The sequence below is a fragment of the Colletotrichum aenigma genome (genome assembly GCF_013390185.1).
Source record: "Colletotrichum aenigma strain Cg56 chromosome Unknown KSG_Cg56_contig05, whole genome shotgun sequence".
Taxonomy (NCBI): Eukaryota; Fungi; Ascomycota; class Sordariomycetes; order Glomerellales; family Glomerellaceae; genus Colletotrichum; species Colletotrichum aenigma.
Window position 1 is genome coordinate 4240201 of NW_023500911.1, and position 17321 is coordinate 4257521.

General features: G+C 51.5%; 7 protein-coding genes across 7 annotated transcripts; 2 read left to right on the forward strand and 5 right to left on the reverse strand.

Annotated features, from left to right (window-relative positions):
* Positions 1-1380: 1380 nt before the first annotated feature.
* On the forward strand, positions 1381-3245 carry CGCA056_v008772 (Heterokaryon incompatibility protein 6, OR allele; the record flags this gene model as incomplete). The annotated part of the gene is made up of 2 exons (XM_037324019.1): positions 1381-1882; positions 2437-3245. 2 exons carry the CDS (start codon positions 1381-1383, stop codon positions 3243-3245), a joined length of 1311 nt encoding a protein of 436 aa, XP_037178115.1.
* Positions 3246-3278: 33 nt separating this feature from the next.
* On the reverse strand, positions 3279-5933 carry aurF-3 (Monooxygenase aurF; the record flags this gene model as incomplete). The annotated part of the gene is made up of 2 exons (XM_037324020.1): positions 3279-4211; positions 4401-5933. 2 exons carry the CDS (start codon positions 5931-5933, stop codon positions 3279-3281), a joined length of 2466 nt encoding a protein of 821 aa, XP_037178530.1.
* Positions 5934-7432: 1499 nt separating this feature from the next.
* On the reverse strand, positions 7433-8368 carry CGCA056_v008774 (uncharacterized protein; the record flags this gene model as incomplete). Its single annotated transcript, XM_037324021.1, has 2 exons — positions 7433-7483; positions 7538-8368. The coding sequence occupies 2 exons, from the start codon at positions 8366-8368 to the stop codon at positions 7433-7435; spliced, it is 882 nt and encodes a 293-aa protein (XP_037178103.1).
* A 678-nt stretch (positions 8369-9046) lies between these two features.
* Positions 9047-9973, reverse strand: CGCA056_v008775 (uncharacterized protein; the record flags this gene model as incomplete). The annotated part of the gene is made up of 1 exon (XM_037324022.1): positions 9047-9973. The coding sequence occupies one exon, from the start codon at positions 9971-9973 to the stop codon at positions 9047-9049; it is 927 nt and encodes a 308-aa protein (XP_037178102.1).
* A 767-nt stretch (positions 9974-10740) lies between these two features.
* Positions 10741-12331, reverse strand: sorD-6 (FAD-linked oxidoreductase sorD; the record flags this gene model as incomplete). The annotated part of the gene is made up of 2 exons (XM_037324023.1): positions 10741-11812; positions 11862-12331. The coding sequence occupies 2 exons, from the start codon at positions 12329-12331 to the stop codon at positions 10741-10743; spliced, it is 1542 nt and encodes a 513-aa protein (XP_037178527.1).
* Positions 12332-13409: 1078 nt separating this feature from the next.
* Positions 13410-14626, forward strand: CGCA056_v008777 (putative 6-phosphogluconolactonase; the record flags this gene model as incomplete). The annotated part of the gene is made up of 2 exons (XM_037324024.1): positions 13410-13774; positions 13837-14626. 2 exons carry the CDS (start codon positions 13410-13412, stop codon positions 14624-14626), a joined length of 1155 nt encoding a protein of 384 aa, XP_037177476.1.
* A 296-nt stretch (positions 14627-14922) lies between these two features.
* On the reverse strand, positions 14923-17067 carry CGCA056_v008778 (FAD-linked oxidoreductase ZEB1; the record flags this gene model as incomplete). The annotated part of the gene is made up of 4 exons (XM_037324025.1): positions 14923-15096; positions 15160-16065; positions 16134-16539; positions 16616-17067. The coding sequence occupies 4 exons, from the start codon at positions 17065-17067 to the stop codon at positions 14923-14925; spliced, it is 1938 nt and encodes a 645-aa protein (XP_037178117.1).
* Between the last annotated feature and the right edge of the window lie 254 nt (positions 17068-17321).

Sequence of the window (17321 nt, forward strand, 5' to 3'; positions counted from 1 at the left end):
GCCACGGAGGCCGTAGGCACTACTTTGAGAGAATTTCGAGGTGGTTCAGCAAAGGGAAATAAACGCTGTTTCTCTACACACACGACTCGCCCAATCTCGATGATGTAAACATCTGATGATCATCGAAAGCAAGAGTGCGGGAGACCTTTGAAATGATGCCTGTAGCCTAGGTCGGCAATATAGCGGTTTTTGTGCGAAAGAAGCTTCCAAACCAAGGTGCCGTTCCCAGGGTGTCGTTCTGACTACGATTGGAGTCATATCACAAAGTGAATGGTAGCTGCTGAGTCTTTGGTTTTTGCCATAGTCCTAAGCTCTGTCGAATTGCAGCCTAGGCACGGTCTTTCTCCAGCTAGGCACTTCTATGCGAAGGTCACTTCGATTCGATCTCACACCTCTTCGTGAAACATAAAATTGAAAACGCAGTTTGATCCTAAATTTGATAAGATGCTTCAGTAAAACTATCGCACTATCGCATATTCATGCAAGGTCCAAGCCTGGACAATCATGCGAATTAGATACCTCCCGTCATCTCGAAAGGATCACCTCTACGAGACGATTTATCGGCGGAAACTCTTGTGTGATTATGCAAGCCTACTGCAAAGTGAACCATGCTTGCTGCCATACTTTTCCATATTGACATCACATCATGGTTTTGCAAGACACATCACAGTTCCTGCATATGCCCCTATCCAAGTGAGATGATTCGTGGATATGCCAGCTTGGCATACGCAAGGCGGTCGTTGGCTTGGTAGCATTAGTGCAGCGAGCCGATATGATTTCCAAATTCGAAATAGTAACCAGTCCATAAGCCTGCGTTGATGCCCAACATCTCATTATGCTTGGATGAATGGACAGGAGCGCTGATAAGAAATGCGACGCCAACAGGGAACGGAACGCGACATGTGGGACGTCAAATTCTTCAGCCTCCGGGCACTCAGCCATAGTCACCTCAACTCTGCCTTTTTATTCTTTTTTATTAGTCTGAGGTTTTCCTACCGAGCATGTGCTATCAGGTCGTCGAGCTGTACGGAGATACACGTGAGCTTTACTACCAGCACGCGGTCGATCGGTGTGCCTTATACGGACGGCCCGGTCATAGGATTGAGAAGCGCACCATTTTGGTCGGCTTTGGACAAGGCCCAGATTCAGTTCCGGCACAGCACGCCCCTCGTACACCTGGTGCCTTTATAAGGCAGTATTCTCATCGTGCGAGCGAGCTTGCACCCTGAACAGGACAGAATACCTGGGGACCGGGGAAGTCGGTTTGGGAATTCCAGGGTCATGAACCATGCACGGGGAATGTTTGAGGCTTCGAGATATGTGCCGCACTTAGAGGACAGTAAGTATGGTTTTTAGGTCTAATTGCAAAACGTTCTGGAAATGCTGGTGAGGCTCACACTCCTAGTTTACTACTCCCTTCCGATTGCAATAGACCAGTTTCGTATTTTGAGTGTGCGACCAGCTTCCTCAACTACGTCGCCAATCATTGCCGACCTCATTGTCGAGAATTTCAAAAATCAACACAAACACTATGACGCCCTTTCCTACACATGGGGCGGCTTTTCCAACAGCGACCGGATAATTGTCAACGGTAAAGAGTTCCCTGTGACCCAAAATTTGCGACTAGCCATTCAAAACTTGAGGCACCCATCGCGAGCTACCAGGCTTTGGATCGACTGTATCTGCATCAACCAAGCTGATACGATGGAGCGAAATTCGCAAGTCCAGCTGATGGGCTGGATCTACTCTCAGGCACACCACGTAGTGATTTGGTTAGGAGACACATCAGAAACATCACGAGTTGCGATGAAACTTCTCAACGATTGCCACAATCTTGAATCGGATGAAGAGATTATACAAAGAGTCATCAGTGACGAGGCCGGTGGGCAAGCATTGACAGAGCTTCTGCAACGGCCCTACTGGACACGCATGTGGATCTTTCAAGAGTTCATACTCTCTCGGTCAACGACAGTTTACTGTGGCCCTCTTACGACCACATGGGGTGCTTTACGGCGGCTGGACAAAATAACCGGGAGTCCATGGCTTTGGCCGGGACTAGAGATCCGAAAAGGATGGATTTTGGCTCTCCGCCGTGCCTTCTTTGGCATTAGTCAATTCTTCATGGATCGAGTGGATGCTCGTGACATGACGAACGTTTTACAGCCTACAAGAAACCTCAAAGCAACCGATCCTCGCGACAAACTCTTTGCTCTTCTAGGTGTTTGTAACACAGGCTTGTTCCATCGCCAGATTATTCTAAGCCCGTGAGAGACGTATACATCGATTTCACAAGAGCTCTTATCGGCCATGATCACGATTTATCAATCTTGTTAACCGCGGGGCCCTGGAATCCCGAGAATGGGAATAACATCGGCCTCCCTTCTTGGACGCCGGAATACCGGGGCATGAATGGCATTGATATTCGATACGTGGCAGCTAGCTACCTGGAGTACTTCAATGCATCAAAAGGGGCACCGCTCAATCGACAAATAGGTGTGATCAATCTCAACGCACAAATACTCACCATCGACGGCGTAAAACTAGATGTGATCTGCAAAACTGTCCCGTTGCAAACCGGAGAGGAGAAACGACGACGAGTTCTTGAACAAATAGACCCGCAGTCTATGGGATCACACCCGATTGGAAAGCCTCACCTACAAGCTTTCTTTGAGACCATGGTCTTCGATAATGTCACTTTACATGGTGGTAACACATTGAAGGATCCGATTGGAGACCAAAGTCTGATTCGACTTGCTGTGGGCTTCCTTCATGAGCTAGACGCGTTTAATCACGAGACCAGGTGTCATCGACATATGAAGCGGGCAGATTCCGAGAGGCCAGGAATACATCAATCAGAGGTATTGAAGTTGGCAGTTGAAGAGTATAGGCGTCTTGAAGCTACAGATCCGGAAGAGCTTCATTGGCGTCGTGAAGAATACAGGCTACGGACCGAAGAAGCAACCAATGGAAATCTGACGAGTATATTTTCAACTGAGACAAACTACGTTGGCAGGGGACTGATTTCCATAAGAGAGGGTGACATAATCGCCATCCTATTCGGATGTAGACTTCCGGTAGTCCTGAGGGAAAGCACCCAACCGTCGACATATCAGCTAATCAGCCCTTGTTACGTAAGTGGTATCATGGATGGAGAAGCAATTGAGACCCTGAAGCTTGGATCTTTCCCAAGAGGGAATGTATCTTACAGGATGGGAGCTAGACAGACACAGATGCATTTAGTATAAGCTGGCACATGAATAGTGCAGGTTGGTTCAACACTAGACAGTCTTAGACTTTGCTGAGTCTACTCTATGCGATCTTTCAATCTCAGCTCTCGCTCCGGCCCACTTCTTCCTTTTCCCATCAAAGTAGCGATAAATGTGCGGGCTATAAATGCCACCCATCAAAAGATCGCAGAACTGAGGCTCTTGGAGCCAAAACTTCAAGCCTTTCCATCCCCATCCCAAATACTCGTTCACGCCGGTGCCAGCTGTACGATCGGCCCAAGATGTCCATTTAAGCCCGTTCACGACCGCAGGCATGACATTTTTCTCCTTAGCTAGGGCTGTTGTCCATGCATGCTGCCTATCAATGGAACGTGCTATATCTTCCGCGGAGGGCAAGGGTGAAGCTTCTTTCCAATTCTGAACAATCGCCATAGCTGCTAGGTCATACGGCTGAAACGCACCAGTTGCAAAGGCTACGCAACCCATGAACGCAAGAGACTCCGGATACTTCTCAGACAGAACATTTTTGTAGAGTCTCGGAAGTGGTTTACCCCTCGCTCCCTTCGCAGCAACCCACTCTGGGTTCGGCGTATTTGCTGGGTCATCCTTCGGATCAAGGATGCTGAAGTCGGCCTTGTATCCAGTGCAATAAACAATGGCATCCACTTGAAGAATTCTGCCGTCAGTGAGCTCAAGCTCGTCGCCGGTAACTTTACCAATGCCAGCTACAGACTCCACGTCTCCATGTTCCAGTGAGGGAATGATCTCGTCTGACACCACCGGACTGGTTGTTTTCAAAGATGGGGCTGGAGAGAGGTTCCACTCCGGTCGAATTTTGAACTTGTTGTCTTGCAGCCCTTTCACCACCCTGTTGAAAAGGCTCTCGCTCGCCTTCGGAAAAAAGTATTCCAAGAACGCCTGAACTTTCGTGAAGCGGACGTTGATTGTGTGGTCAATAGGTCTCCCCTTGTTGACGCGAGGAATCTAGAATAACTGTTAACATCCCGCACCCACTTTCCGGACACCCCCTCATTCCGGACACCCAAAAATTATGCCCCCATATATCAACGCAGTAACTTAAACCTAGGACTTCTGCTATTCTGATGCAACTACAATACAACTTTCGCTATCACTAGGGTTTTCAGACTCGCTGGATTCATTTATACTATTTACAAGTTCTCCCGCCTCGATTTGAGCCCTCCGAATAGCCTCAATATCAGCAAACTTCGAATTTGGGCTCATTTTGACCTTCTTGCGTTTCCTGGCCCTACTGGCATCAACCTCTGCTTGTAGTGCCTCAATCTTTCGCTGGGCTACTGCCAGTTGGTATGCCTTCTCATCAAAGCCCTTCTGAACCTTCCGAAAAAGCAGGCGTTGCGTATGCTCATCGTTATCCAGCTTGCTGAACAGGCTGAACTGATCCTGAAGCTCATCCCTCTTCTTGGGGGTTGACCAAGGGACTGCTGATGTATCTGCCGCCCATTTTTCGCTTGCTTTGCCATCAGAGAGCCCTTTGCAGACCTGACCAGCTGGTTTGGCAGGGGTTGAAGTGTTCTCAAGCAGCAGAGGGCTCATGAGGGGTCTAGCCATACTGATAGGCCACAAACCAGTCCATTTCCAGCCACTGATGATATTCTTGCTTGTCAGGGCTGCCTTACGCGCCTTGCCATAGCATACAACGAAATTTCTCTTGCCCACAACTGTACCAGCATCCCATTCAGCAAGTAATCCAAGCTCCTTCTTGTATGCTGCCTTGAGGGGCCCAAAAACCGACTGATCAAGTGGCTGAAGGACGTGTGACGTGTGTGCTGGCAAGAACAGCAAGTGTATCTTGTTTCTGAAGCATGTATACATGAAAGCAGTAGTCTCATGGCTTCCATGACCATCCAAGATCAACAATCTGACCTCTGAGGGGTCTGCTGGCTGGGTAGAAGGTATAAAGACCTCTGTCAACCACTTAACAGCTGTAGAGTCTGAAGTCCACCCGTTTTCTGTTGCTGTGAACTTCCAGGATTCGTATGGCGTCAGATCTAGAGGAAACCACTGCTGCTGGACACTCTTGCCCTTATATATAACAAGTGGAGGCAGTGCCTTGCCAGTTGCAGAGATACACTCAATCAGAGATGTCCAAGCACGCGATCCAGGCTGTTTCTTGCGGATAGAACGAGTTTCTGATGATCCAAGAACAAGCCCATTTGATCCTCTGCCTTCCAGAATACCAGACTCATCCATATTGTATCGATTGGAGGCTTTAATGGCTATGATCTCAGGGATGGCGAGGTGCTTGAACCATTGCCTGATGACATTAGTTGAGGCTCCGTTGATGCGCTGGGAATCAATTGCTCTGCTTCTCTGGACCCTTACAGATGGGTTTCTCTTGATAAAAGCCTGAACCCAGTTCTTCCCTAGAGGCTTGGCGTCTCCATGGATCTGTAGGATACGCTCAGCGAATTCCTTGAGTTGTTGATGGGTTGGTGGTAGGCCTAGGGCAGCCTGGATTCGAATCCATTCAGCCAAATGGCTTTCTTGGGTTGGAGAGAGCCTCTGTAGATCTGAGAAGGCAATATCTCTTGATTGGGTGCCTTGGATACGATCATAAAGAGTAGACTTTGGGACCCCATACTGCAATGCAGCTTTTCGCACGCTAAGCCCATTAGAGATCGCATTAAGAGCCTGATTAATCTCATACTCTGTATATTGACTCATATGGTCTAGAAGAAGATGTTAGATAAAGATGGAAATAAGTGAGATTAAGGTGGTGAAGCTATTCAGGATCAAAGTTGTAAGAGAAAGATTTTATTGAGGCATTTTTAGGTGTCCGGAATGAGGGGGTGTCCGGAAAGTGGGTGCGGGACGTTAGTGCATCAGGGTGGCGTGCTCCTTCATGACGGCATACATGCCGCCTTCAACGCCCTCAAAAGCTGGGATGTACTGATCGATCACATGGCGTGCCAGGTCCAATGCAGTGTTGGCAGAAACTGCAGCGGCAGCCATGTCGTGGCCTTGCATGTGTCGGCGCCAGGAGACTCTGATGCGCATGCGGAGATCAAGCAGATCCTTCCATAGCATTTGGAAGAAGAAGATTGAATCTTCCGGTGATGTGCCCATGTCTGCCTCATAAAGAGCTCCGTCATCACGTGCCGGTAGCTCGATGTCCGGGGCGTCGAGAAAGCTTTGGCTTGGCTCGAAGAGAGACAAGCCGGCGAATCTGTTGGCGAGATTGTCCAATCCATTGTGACTAGCCTGCGATCCAGCCGCGGTCATGCGCGGCCTCAATACATCGCGAACTTGAATGAGGATGCCGAGGAAGTAGCTGTGCTTCAAGTCGCTGGCAGTAGCCGGCTTGGCTCCGTCTTGGGTGAGTTTGGCGCTGAACCTCGTGCGGAGGTCAATAACCCTGTTGAGAGCGGAGACGAGAATGTCGGGAATATTGGAGGATTTGTGTTTCGCTGTTGAGATGTACTGGGCAAGAGGAATAAACTCCTTGACGGCAACAGTGTACTTCTTCGGTGCTTGATCGGTCTGCTTCTTCTTCTTCTTCCCTTAACCGCCTTTGGCCTTGTTCTTGGCTGGTTTGGACGACTCTTCTTTGGCCTGGATCTCAGAGAGGAGGTCGGATGGGTAGCCGCATGACTTGGCTGTGGTAGCTAGCCATGCAGCAACAAAATTGGTGTCCTGCTTGTATTGCTGGTACAAGCTGAGAAGTGGCGCAGGGACAAACATTGTGTATATAAATCGGCGCCGGCACGGTTGCGACAGGGATATCAAACGGTATGTTTACTCAGTTGACAGGGAGCAAGCGTGCTCTTACGGCTCGATTCATGAATGTGTCTCATAGTGGACGTGAAATAAAGTTCAATAAAGAGGGGCGAACATGGTCGCGTCTTTGTCATGGTTCAACTCCCTGGCATTGGGCGTAGAAAATCCGCATCCGGTGGATGAAAAAGAAAATTCGGAGATCATCGTCTCTCGATGCCCGGCTCGCAGCTGGTGCCAGCTGACAGTCTGGTCTGTTGAAGCGCCATTCATGTTTGGCGCTCGTCTCCATTAACTCAGGGCCAACTTTTGAGCAGCATTACAAAATTTCAATAACACGAACAAGATCTCTTCGGAGACCGTTTATTATATCTCGCTAGACCAGGCACTGGCATGAAGCGTTTTGTGTCATTGTAACTACCGGGCTATATTACAACCATTCTTACAGCTCACAAAACGGTCTCTGCCTTGACCGTTGCGGTAAGACGAGCTTGATCAAACTATTCTCAAGTCAGCAAGTGCATTTTCGAGTTTGGTTGAATGGTGGGTCTTACCTCAATGCTCTTCCTCATGTCCCAGATAACAACCTCTCTTGAGAAAAGCATGAAAGACTGATTCTCGTCAAGCTGAAGCTTGGCATTGTCGAGTTGCGTTTGGGCAGTGCGCACTGCCGAGATTGAAGAGTCGCTTTCGCCCAGCCACAACTTGATAACCGCGTTGATGGTAGGCATTGTTTGGCCACCAAAGTAAGGTCGGAGATCTCCGCCGGGAACGGGAACATGGACGCTCGCATTGTACACGGTACCGGCCGGGATCGCCTTTACGAGCGTGTCGGCAAGGGTGTTCGCGAAGGTCTCGTTAGACGTTGCCTCCTTCGTAGCAATCGCCCAGAACCAAGCTACCAGAGGCGGCTTGTTATCAGCAGGCTTCGCGCCAGCGGCAATGCCAGTCAGGAAGGTCTCGGTGGCCAGCATCGACATCGCCGTTGGCATATCGTTGAAGTTGACCCCGTCGGGTCCAATCACGGTCTCTGTGTAGTTCGTCGGCGGAGGGGAGGTAAAGCTGTCGGCGGCGCTGCTGTAAAGTTCGTTCACATCATCGCGTCCGACGTAGATCTGGTTCGCGACGGTGTTGTTCGCGCCAAAGACTCCGTCAAAGACATGGTTCTGGGTGTACGCGATGGGCCACGCGTTGTCGTGGGGCGCGTTCCAGGACTTCTGACCGTGTACCAAAGTGTGGTACTCAAGATACTCTTTGTGTGTCAAGCCGGATCGACGTCGAATGACCGCAAGCTGTTTGGGGAAAGAGGTGCTTTGCTGACAGGCACATAGCACCAAGTTGCTGGCTAAAGCGAGCAGAAGCCCAAGGACCCGAAGTTGAAGCATTTTGGCGCGATCGGATCTAGTGTTTGGTTAAGTTTAGAACGCAAGCGGCTGATCATGCAGATCACCGAGGCTGCAGCCTATTATACATCTCGCAAGGCTTTCAGCCAATTCAAGAATGCCTCCCTCCGGCCCCTTTCGGCCTTCAACGGGGCCGAATGCCGGTGGAGGGCCGGGGTCTTAACACCGAGAAATTCACATTGACAAGAAAACATGACTCTATTTCGACTATAAACCGCAAAAGCCCCCCTTGATACCACTAGGTTTGATTGAAGGACATGTATTGCCCAATGAGATCCTGTTGCTATGATACGATGGAATGCCTGATGGGCCTGCCGAGATCCGGAAAGTGGGCGTGTGGCAGAACCCAAGCCAACTTTGAACTTTATTCGCGGTGTTGGCCTATCACACGTCTTCCTTCGGAGCAAAAATTGGTACATAGTACTCGGCTTCCTAATCCAGGTGCTGAAGCAACCCGAGATATCTCGTACTCGGTGAAATATTGCCTATCTTGATACTTCCGGCTACTTAGCGGAGGATTACTAAACATACAAATAGCAGCAACGACCCGAGATCACATAACAAATGTGAAGTGAGCTGGAGGAGAACATTGGAGAAAGTAAACATTATATCATTGATTTGGGTATATGGTAACAGATCTGAATCACCGGGGCGTCGAGCCTAAGACAACAACGTCACATCACCAACCACGGGCCTGTGGTCGCTGATGAGCATGCCGTCAACATTATTGTCGTAAATCTCGTACTTCTGGACCGAGTATTTCTTTGCGTCCTTGGGTCCAAGCCAGATGAAGTCGATGCGACTGCCCTGGTTGCTCGTATCGAAGGTCGTGTAAGTGAGCTGGTTGGTCCCAGCGTGCTGGTCCGGGGTGGCCATGTTGTACAGCTCCTCCATGTATCCGGTGGCGGTAAGAGTCTTGTAGGCATCGCCGTTGGGGTCGGAGTTGAAATCGCCGGTCAGAGAGACACCGAGAGGTCCGTAAGTGGTCTGAACAGCCTGGATCTTGGACACAACCACCTTGATACCCTCGGAACGGGCTTCGCTGCTGACATTATCCAGATGGGTATTGGCATGAATGAACTTCTTCCCGGTCGCGATGTGCTCAAAGACGGCAATAGTGACGATGCGTCGGCTTCCGGCACCCCATCCGTACGAGACCTGGTCCGGGGTGGGGGACAGCCACTTTACCTCGCTGTAAACCAGCTTCAAGGCGTCGGAGCGGTAGAAGATCGGGCTGTACTCGCCGGACTTCTTTCCGTCGTCTCGGCCGACGCCGACGTGGGCCCACCCGGAGCCGAGGCCGCTCTGGATGTCGTTCAGCTGGTTATCGAGGACCTCCTGCAGGCCGATAACAGTCACCGCATCGGTCGGCGCTGCGGACGCGGCGTTCTTGAGGGCGTCGATGACATGCGGCTGGCGGCAGCGGGATTTCCAGATGGGGCAGAGGAGATCCCACCACGGCTTCTCGCCGGATTCACGGGAGCCGGCGTCGTAGCGGATGTTGAAGGAGACGACGCGGATGGGGAGACCCTGAGCGATCGCCGCTTCGGCCAGGAGGAGCGGGGCCAGGATGGACTTGAGCTGCATTATGACGACGACGAAGAGCGACTTATTAGATTCGAAAACGAGAGACCCGGTGGTGAGCAAACACAATCACAAACGCCACATTGGTCGCCAACTCCTCCTATTTATGCGGGTGAGGAGAGAGAACTCGTCACCTTGATGAACTGCCTCATCACAATCGCCAAAGGGAACGCCGATGACCCTTCAGCCCAATGAGGCAGTTGAGGAAATAAGGTGACCGGGATCCCCTCCTGATGTGATGTCGATACGCTGCGGGGTTTCGGCCCCCCTCACGACCACTGAAGCGGCACGTGGGTAGCGATGACAGCCACATTGGCAACCATGGCACGGATATGTTATGCGGATGGGGTTGACAAGGCCGCATTGAGTCGTTTTCATCGCGAAAAATGGATTGTGGCTCCGGGCATACCCGGTAGTTGTGGCGAAACGCAGGCCCAGGCTGGCGATGATTGGCTGGGCAAATAGACTTAATAGAGAGTTTATGAAGTGCCCCAGCCACTGCGGCTTTTGCGACCAGCCAGGCAGAGTTGGAGGCCGAGTCAGTGAGCTCTTTTTTTGGGAATGCTGTTGGTCAAAGATTGGATGAACCAATATGACGACTCACGAGGATGGAGATTGGTTTGACGAAATGGCGACATTTCTGGCGGGAAGTGGGAGAGTGATGGATATTCGTCTAGCAGTCATTTTAATTCCATCATGCGTTGCTACATCTTCTACAAGACCTTGGATTGAGAGCAGCCCAGTGGTCAAGGAATTGTTGTTTGACATAGTCAGTGCTCAATAGGAGTTGCCGGTCGCACGCTCTGTGGGAAGTAGAAGACTTCAGTCGGATCAACAGCCGCCTTGATCTCCTGCAACCTGGCCAGGTTATTGCCCCAGTATTCCGTTTGCGCCTCATCTTGCCCCATGTTTGGATCGGGGTAGTTGAAGTACATGCCCTGTTCCCCTGGCTCCATGCCAAGAGTGGCGTTCGCTCTAAACCCCTGGAGAAACGAGAAGCCATCGTCAGGGTATGTCGCCGACAAATCGACTCGGTCATAAAACTGATACAGCAGCAACTTATTGCGATGAGCGTACGCAGAAGAGTTGGCAGAAATAGCGGTGATGGCCGAGTTCTTGCCCCCGTGAAGGTCGACTTGCACCCACCAATCTCGCTTCAAGGCTTTGCCGGCGCCATACCAGTAATTGACGAAAGACTCAATCTGGTCGTCGGAGAGTTTGTCTGTATACAGACTGCTAGAGCAAAAGTTCTCTTGCTGCTGTGAGTTAGTAAAACGGCAACGCGTGAGGCTTGAAGAGAAACTTGCCTTCTTGTATGTGTCTTTCTGATCAAGTGCTAGGCCATTTCCGAAATGTTGCAAGTTGCCAAACCAATCAGTGGTCTGAGATGTCGTCAGCTTGCCTCCCAATTTCGTAAGCAACGGGTCTAGGATAGCCTGCAACCCAGTCTTGTTTCCGTAGAACATCCCTTCCAGGTTGGTGAAGCGTGGAGTGATAAAAAGCCGCATGTTGAGCTCCCTCGGCATCTCTTCTTCCGCCCAATCCTGCAGCACCTTGAACCCATCGATGAACTTTTGAGAATCCCACTGAAGAACGGCGAGGAAGTTCGTGGCTTGCTGTGGCGCATCGAAGGTCTTGAAGTAGAACTCGGACGCAACTCCGAGGGAACTGCCGGCTCCTTTCAATGCCCAAAAAAGGTTCGCATTCTCAGCTTCGGAAGCTGTGACGACGGTGCTGTTTGCCAGAACAACCTTTGCTCCTACGAGCCAGTCGAGGGCGAGCCCCTTGGTATGGGAGCTCATTCCGTATCCGCCATGGAGAACATGGCCTGCGCTGCCGACTCTTTGTCATGTCAGTTGAGAACCTGAATACCTGGGCGCTAGGAACTGACCCTGGACATGTCCCATGACTGATTCCCTTGCCTCCTTGCTTGTATAGCTCGCTCGCGACGTGACCCAGACGGGATCCAGCCTGGACTGTCGCGATACCGGTGGCTTTGTCAAGGGTGACGTTGTACATGTGGTCAAGCTCCAACATGAGGTGGCCATCTTCACCACCGAAGCCGAAGTTGGCATAGCTATGGCCACCACATTTCGGCGTTACTTTGACACCATTGTCTCGACCGCACTTCACTGCGGCTTGGATATGCTCTGTGGTGAGTGGGACGGCGATGGAGACGGGGACGTATGGTATCCTGACGTTGAATGGGGATCCATCTGCTTCCCACTGAGAGCTGCCTTTCTCGTTATATGGGACGCTGGCTGCGGACAGGCAATCGTCGATTACTGCCTTCTTGTTCAATGGCGATGAAACGACGAGTGATACGGCAGTCAGACGACCGAGAACCTTTGTTGAAACCATGGTGCCAGCTTATGTGATGCCCGGGTCAACACTCGACTCCAGAGCGTGGGAGGTCGTCATGGGCTTTAAAACGGTTGCTGCCGAAGTGAAGTCTAGCGCCGCAATTTAAGAGACGAAGGTATTTACTCTGCTACTTCAGTAAGAAAAGATCTTCTTGGAACGAGATAATCATCTCACTGCGAGGCTTGGCCTTTCCATCACACGAAGACCGACCCATTTTCATTCATGTTGGGAGCCTAAAGTGGAAGTTCCGCGTCCGGATTCAGCGTCGGAGGATGGTTTTTAGCGGTTTCTGAGGTCTTCTGAACAACATCTTGAACCACGTTGCATCCAATGGTGAGGCTTAACTGTGATAATGTAAAGTTGGGCTGACAGAATCTCCTGATAACGGGTGTCAGTCAGACAGATCGTCAGTGACTTCATCTACGACCATCGCCACTCAATCAGAATTCCCATCAGCCTGATTCCTGTGCAGGTAGCTGAACCATAGAAAAGGAACTACGGACAGAAGGAAATGGCATAAAGACGGTAAACAAGTTGACGAAAAGAAATTATACCAACAGTTATAAGAGAGCCTCGTGGATCAGTATCATGAGCGGCGTCCGCATAGTGGTTAAAAAAAGCTCCCTCCGCAGACGACGTCCGGAACGTTACACAACCAACCACAGAGATGGCCATGTACTCAGAATTAACTAGCCACCTCAATATTGCCGAGACTTGAAATCCAACGAGATCTGCAATTAGCCGCGAACCGGTTTCACGGAACGGCACCTTATCAATCCCCATATTGCCTGTGGTTCCGTAGAATTACTCTTTCGGGGAACTCGGAAGATGCACTAGCCCAGACCATGGTTCTCCTGAATTAAGGGCTGAAAACACCATGTTTGAGATTGATCACTGATCACACTCATCACACAAAAGTCCCAGAGTGAAGAAGAAAGTTGACAATTATCGCCCGGAAGGAGTGATTTAGTACCGCCTGGTCGCAAGGCACATCAGAATCAGAGCATCTGATAAAGTTCTTCTGGTCTGACCGTTTCTTCAAACGTTTGAGGAAACCGGGACCATCGCCTCCATGATGAAGATCCGCATCCTCTCGGCGCTGTGTGCGGCCTTCTCCTCCGGCGAGGCAGCCACCTTGCTCGCATCACACTACAGCGGCCAGATCTACACCCTCGAGCTGTCGTCCGCAAACCAGCTTTCAATCGTCAAGTCAATCAGCTCGGGCAACCGTATGCCGGCGTGGCTGGACCTTGACTCTGCCACAAAGACGCTCTACGTTCCAGACGAAACTCAGTTCGGCCAGCCGCTGCTCAAAAGCTACTCCGTCGGTGATGATGGCACAGTAACTCCGAAGGGCCAGGTCCAGACGGCCGGCGGCGAGCTTCACAGCACCATCTACGGAGGAGGAGCAGCAGGAGGATTCGTCGCGGTGGCGCGGTAGTAAGCTTACTCGTCCACGACGATTCTTATGCTTTTGCTAACCTGAACTGACACTTTTTAAGTGATGCATCGACCATCTCTACTTATGCTCTGCCGGTGGGCAGCACAAATCAGGCGCTGCAGTCGTTGACATTCGCGATGACCCAGCCCGGCACTGTGCCGTCTCGGCAAGACAAGCCGCACCCCCATTCGGTGTTTACCGACCCGACCGGCAAATACCTACTCTCCGCCGACCTGGGCGCCGATCTCATTCGCATCTTCAGCATCAATGGCAATGGTACTCTGAAAGAGTGCCCGTCTGCGCAGGCTGGTGCCGGGGATGGGCCGCGTCACGGCGCGTTCTGGACCCAGGCCAATAGCTCAGTCTTGTTCACCGTCAACGAGCTATCAAACTCGGTCACGTCCTGGTCTGTGGCGTACCCTGCCTCCGGATGTTTGACGCTGTCGAGAAAACAAACCCTTTCGACGTTTCCTGCCGGGAAAGCTGCGCCGGCGGGATCCAAGGCTGCCGAAGTGCATGTCAAGGACAATTTCGTCTACGCATCCAATAGATACGACCGTTCCTACGGCAGCCAGGTAGACTCCATGGCAACTTACTCCATCAACCCTTCCACCAGCGAAGTCACGTTTCTTGAGGCCACAAGCGCCTTTTCATACTTCCCCCGCACATTCTCAATCAACCAAGCGGGAAATTTGGTTGCAATTGGCGGGCAGACAAGTGCCAACGTCGCTGTTGTGGAGAGAAACAGCACCACGGGCAAGCTGGGGCAACTGCTCGCGACGATTAAGGTTGGCAACCCGGGTACGGTGAACCAGGAAGATGGCCTGAGCACCGTCATTTGGAACGAGTAAGGTCTGGTCGTATGTGCGAATATCTGTATGCAGATGCGAATAGCTCGGATACCCGGCTTAAGAGCCATAGTTGTCACAGCACCCTGTAATTAGAAGTCGCATGCTAAGCGAGACGAATGCCAAGTGTTTTCGGACTTGACAATTTGGTTGCGTTTGAACGAATTTTGCCTCTCATGTCTGATTATCATTGTCAGATCTAAGAATCTATGCTGCCTTAAACCGGCATAGTGCGGTGGTATCTCTGCGATCTCATCATAACAACATAGCACGCTTGCTAGTCATACAAACAAACACGATTACTTCTTCTTGCACAACCTGTTCAGGTAGTCAACGACAGTCCAGTCCTCGCTGCCTGGGGTAGACCAGGAAAAGAAGACGCCGTTCGGGTCCCATTTCTTCTTCGTCGCGGCCAGCGTGGGGTAGATGGGTCCCCAGAAGGCGTCTTGCCAGTTCTTCATGAATGCATAATTCTGTGTCGACGGAGTCAGCTTTAGTCTCAACCGCGAACGCGAGTCAGGAGGAGAGGGTCTTACCTCGTTCACGTAGGCCAGGCCATTGGGGGCGGCATGCTTAAACTTCTCGGTGATTGTGTTTACCATCAAGTCGTTCAGGGCTAGCTTCTGAGCCCATGTTGCGTCCAGGGCCTGGGGCAGAATAGCCATTGTGCGCATAGTTGCACCCCTCCACTTTGGGTGGGTTGCGCTCTGCGGCGTCTTCACTGTCATACCAGGATCGAAGAGATGGCTAATGACGATGCCGAACTTGTCTGACGCAGGTGCCAGGGCGAGTTGGATGGCATCTGCCACAGCAGCCTGGTTGCTTTGCTGCATGTCCTGATGGGTAAAGACCCAGCCTCCGGTGAGACCGTTCTGAGCGGCGGCCTCGGGCTCGAAAAAGTCGTGGAAAAGAGTGTAGTAGTTCGGGTATTCCTTGACACCGGTGTCGTACGGGATGCCTTCGGATTGTAGGTAAGAGAAAAGGGGCTGCATGATAGCGGTGAGCTGCGCAGCTGTCTTGTTCATGCCCATAATCGGCTGGATGTGCAGGGCGCCTCCAATGACAGGAGGATATAATTCGTAAATGGCATAGAGACCCTGGTCGACCATCTGGTTGCCAAGTTCGTGGAGTTTGTTCACTGCCTTTGTGACTTGAGTGAAGTTGGCTCCGGTGGTTGCGTTGACGTTGAGGAAAAGGGCGGCTCCGCGCGTGGTATCGGGGTAAGTCTTCAATGTGACTGACAAGACGACAGCGTAATTTCCGGGACCACCGCCCTTAAGAGCGTAGTAGAGGTCAGAGTTGCTGTTCTGGTTGGCAGCGATGAAATCTCCCGCTGCCGTGAGAACTTCGAATGATAGCGCGTTGTCCGCGCCGAATCCGTGGAGGCCACTCAGAGGGCCGTGACCACCGCCGCCCATGAAGCCTCCAGCAACGCCAACAGTCTATTCGTATCAGTCAGTCATTTTATCATCAAAGAGAAGTTTATATCTTTTGACCGAAGACAACGTACTTCGCACTCGCCGGTAACCACATTCTGAGGCGGGTTCCTCGCATGCGCCGCATCAGAAATCTCGTAGCCCTGAACGCCGGCGCCGATGGTCATCGCAGGTCCCTTGTAATCGCCAGGGCCCGCGTAGTTGTTGACGAAAGAGATGTCCTTGAAGTTGTGGGTGTTGATGGCCAGCGAGCCGGCGCCAGCGCTCCGGCCCTCGAAGTCATGGCCCGTGTTGCGAATTACAAGGCGCAAGTTCTTGGTCCTCGCAAAGTCGACGCCGGCCTTGATGTGGTTCTTGTTCTTGGCGATGATGACATACTCGGGGTAGTTGCCCAGAGTGCACGTCTTGGTGGGATCTGTCGTGAGTTCGCAGGTGTTGTTGCTGCCCCAGGTCCAGAGTTGCGATGCTGGCTGGGAGATCCTGGTAGGTCACGGTCAACACCACCACCAATTTCTCGCTCCACGAATATTAGAACATGGGAAAAAGAGAAACTTACTGCCATCTTTCATCAGTCCACTTAGCCGTGGCCTCGGCGCACTTGCCTGCGTCGAATGTCGAAACACCGCGGTACTGGTTGTAGCAGACAGCGGCAGGCGGCACGTTCTTAATGAGGTTGCCCCCGACGGTGATGTTGAGGGCATCCCACAAGTTAGCCTTGGGCCAGCAGTCGTCCGCCGGCGAGCATTTGCACTGATAGCTCTTGCCGTTCTCCTCGTACGGCACGAGTTTGGTCGTGTAGACGGCCTTGGCAACGATTGCCAGGAACCCAAAGATTAACAAGTTCGCCAAAGAAGCGCGTCCCATGATGCTGGATTTCGAAGTCCTAGGCTCCGCTCGGTCCTCGTGTTGGTGCTGTTGTTCTCGTTGATGGAAGAATCTCTGGTTCCGAGGCGATGGCGACGGAGATAGCCCAAGAGGGTTCCGTAATATCGTGCTGATCGTGGCCATTTTGTACTAATGCTGCTTTTTCCCTGATCTTGGATCGTCGACTTTCGTTCGGCGTACTAGTTTCCCTCGGTCTAAGGCGGCCGGCGCGTAGCAAGCCACCAACGCAAGCTCCCTCGCAGAATAGTAAGCGACTACCGACTAGTCGCATCGCCTAGGTCGCAGTGCAGCAAGAGGCTAGAATATTAAGGGCATGGAAGGGAGAAGTAGAGTTTTGACGAAGGCAAGTGAGTCTAGGTTGTCTAGGTTGACTTTTC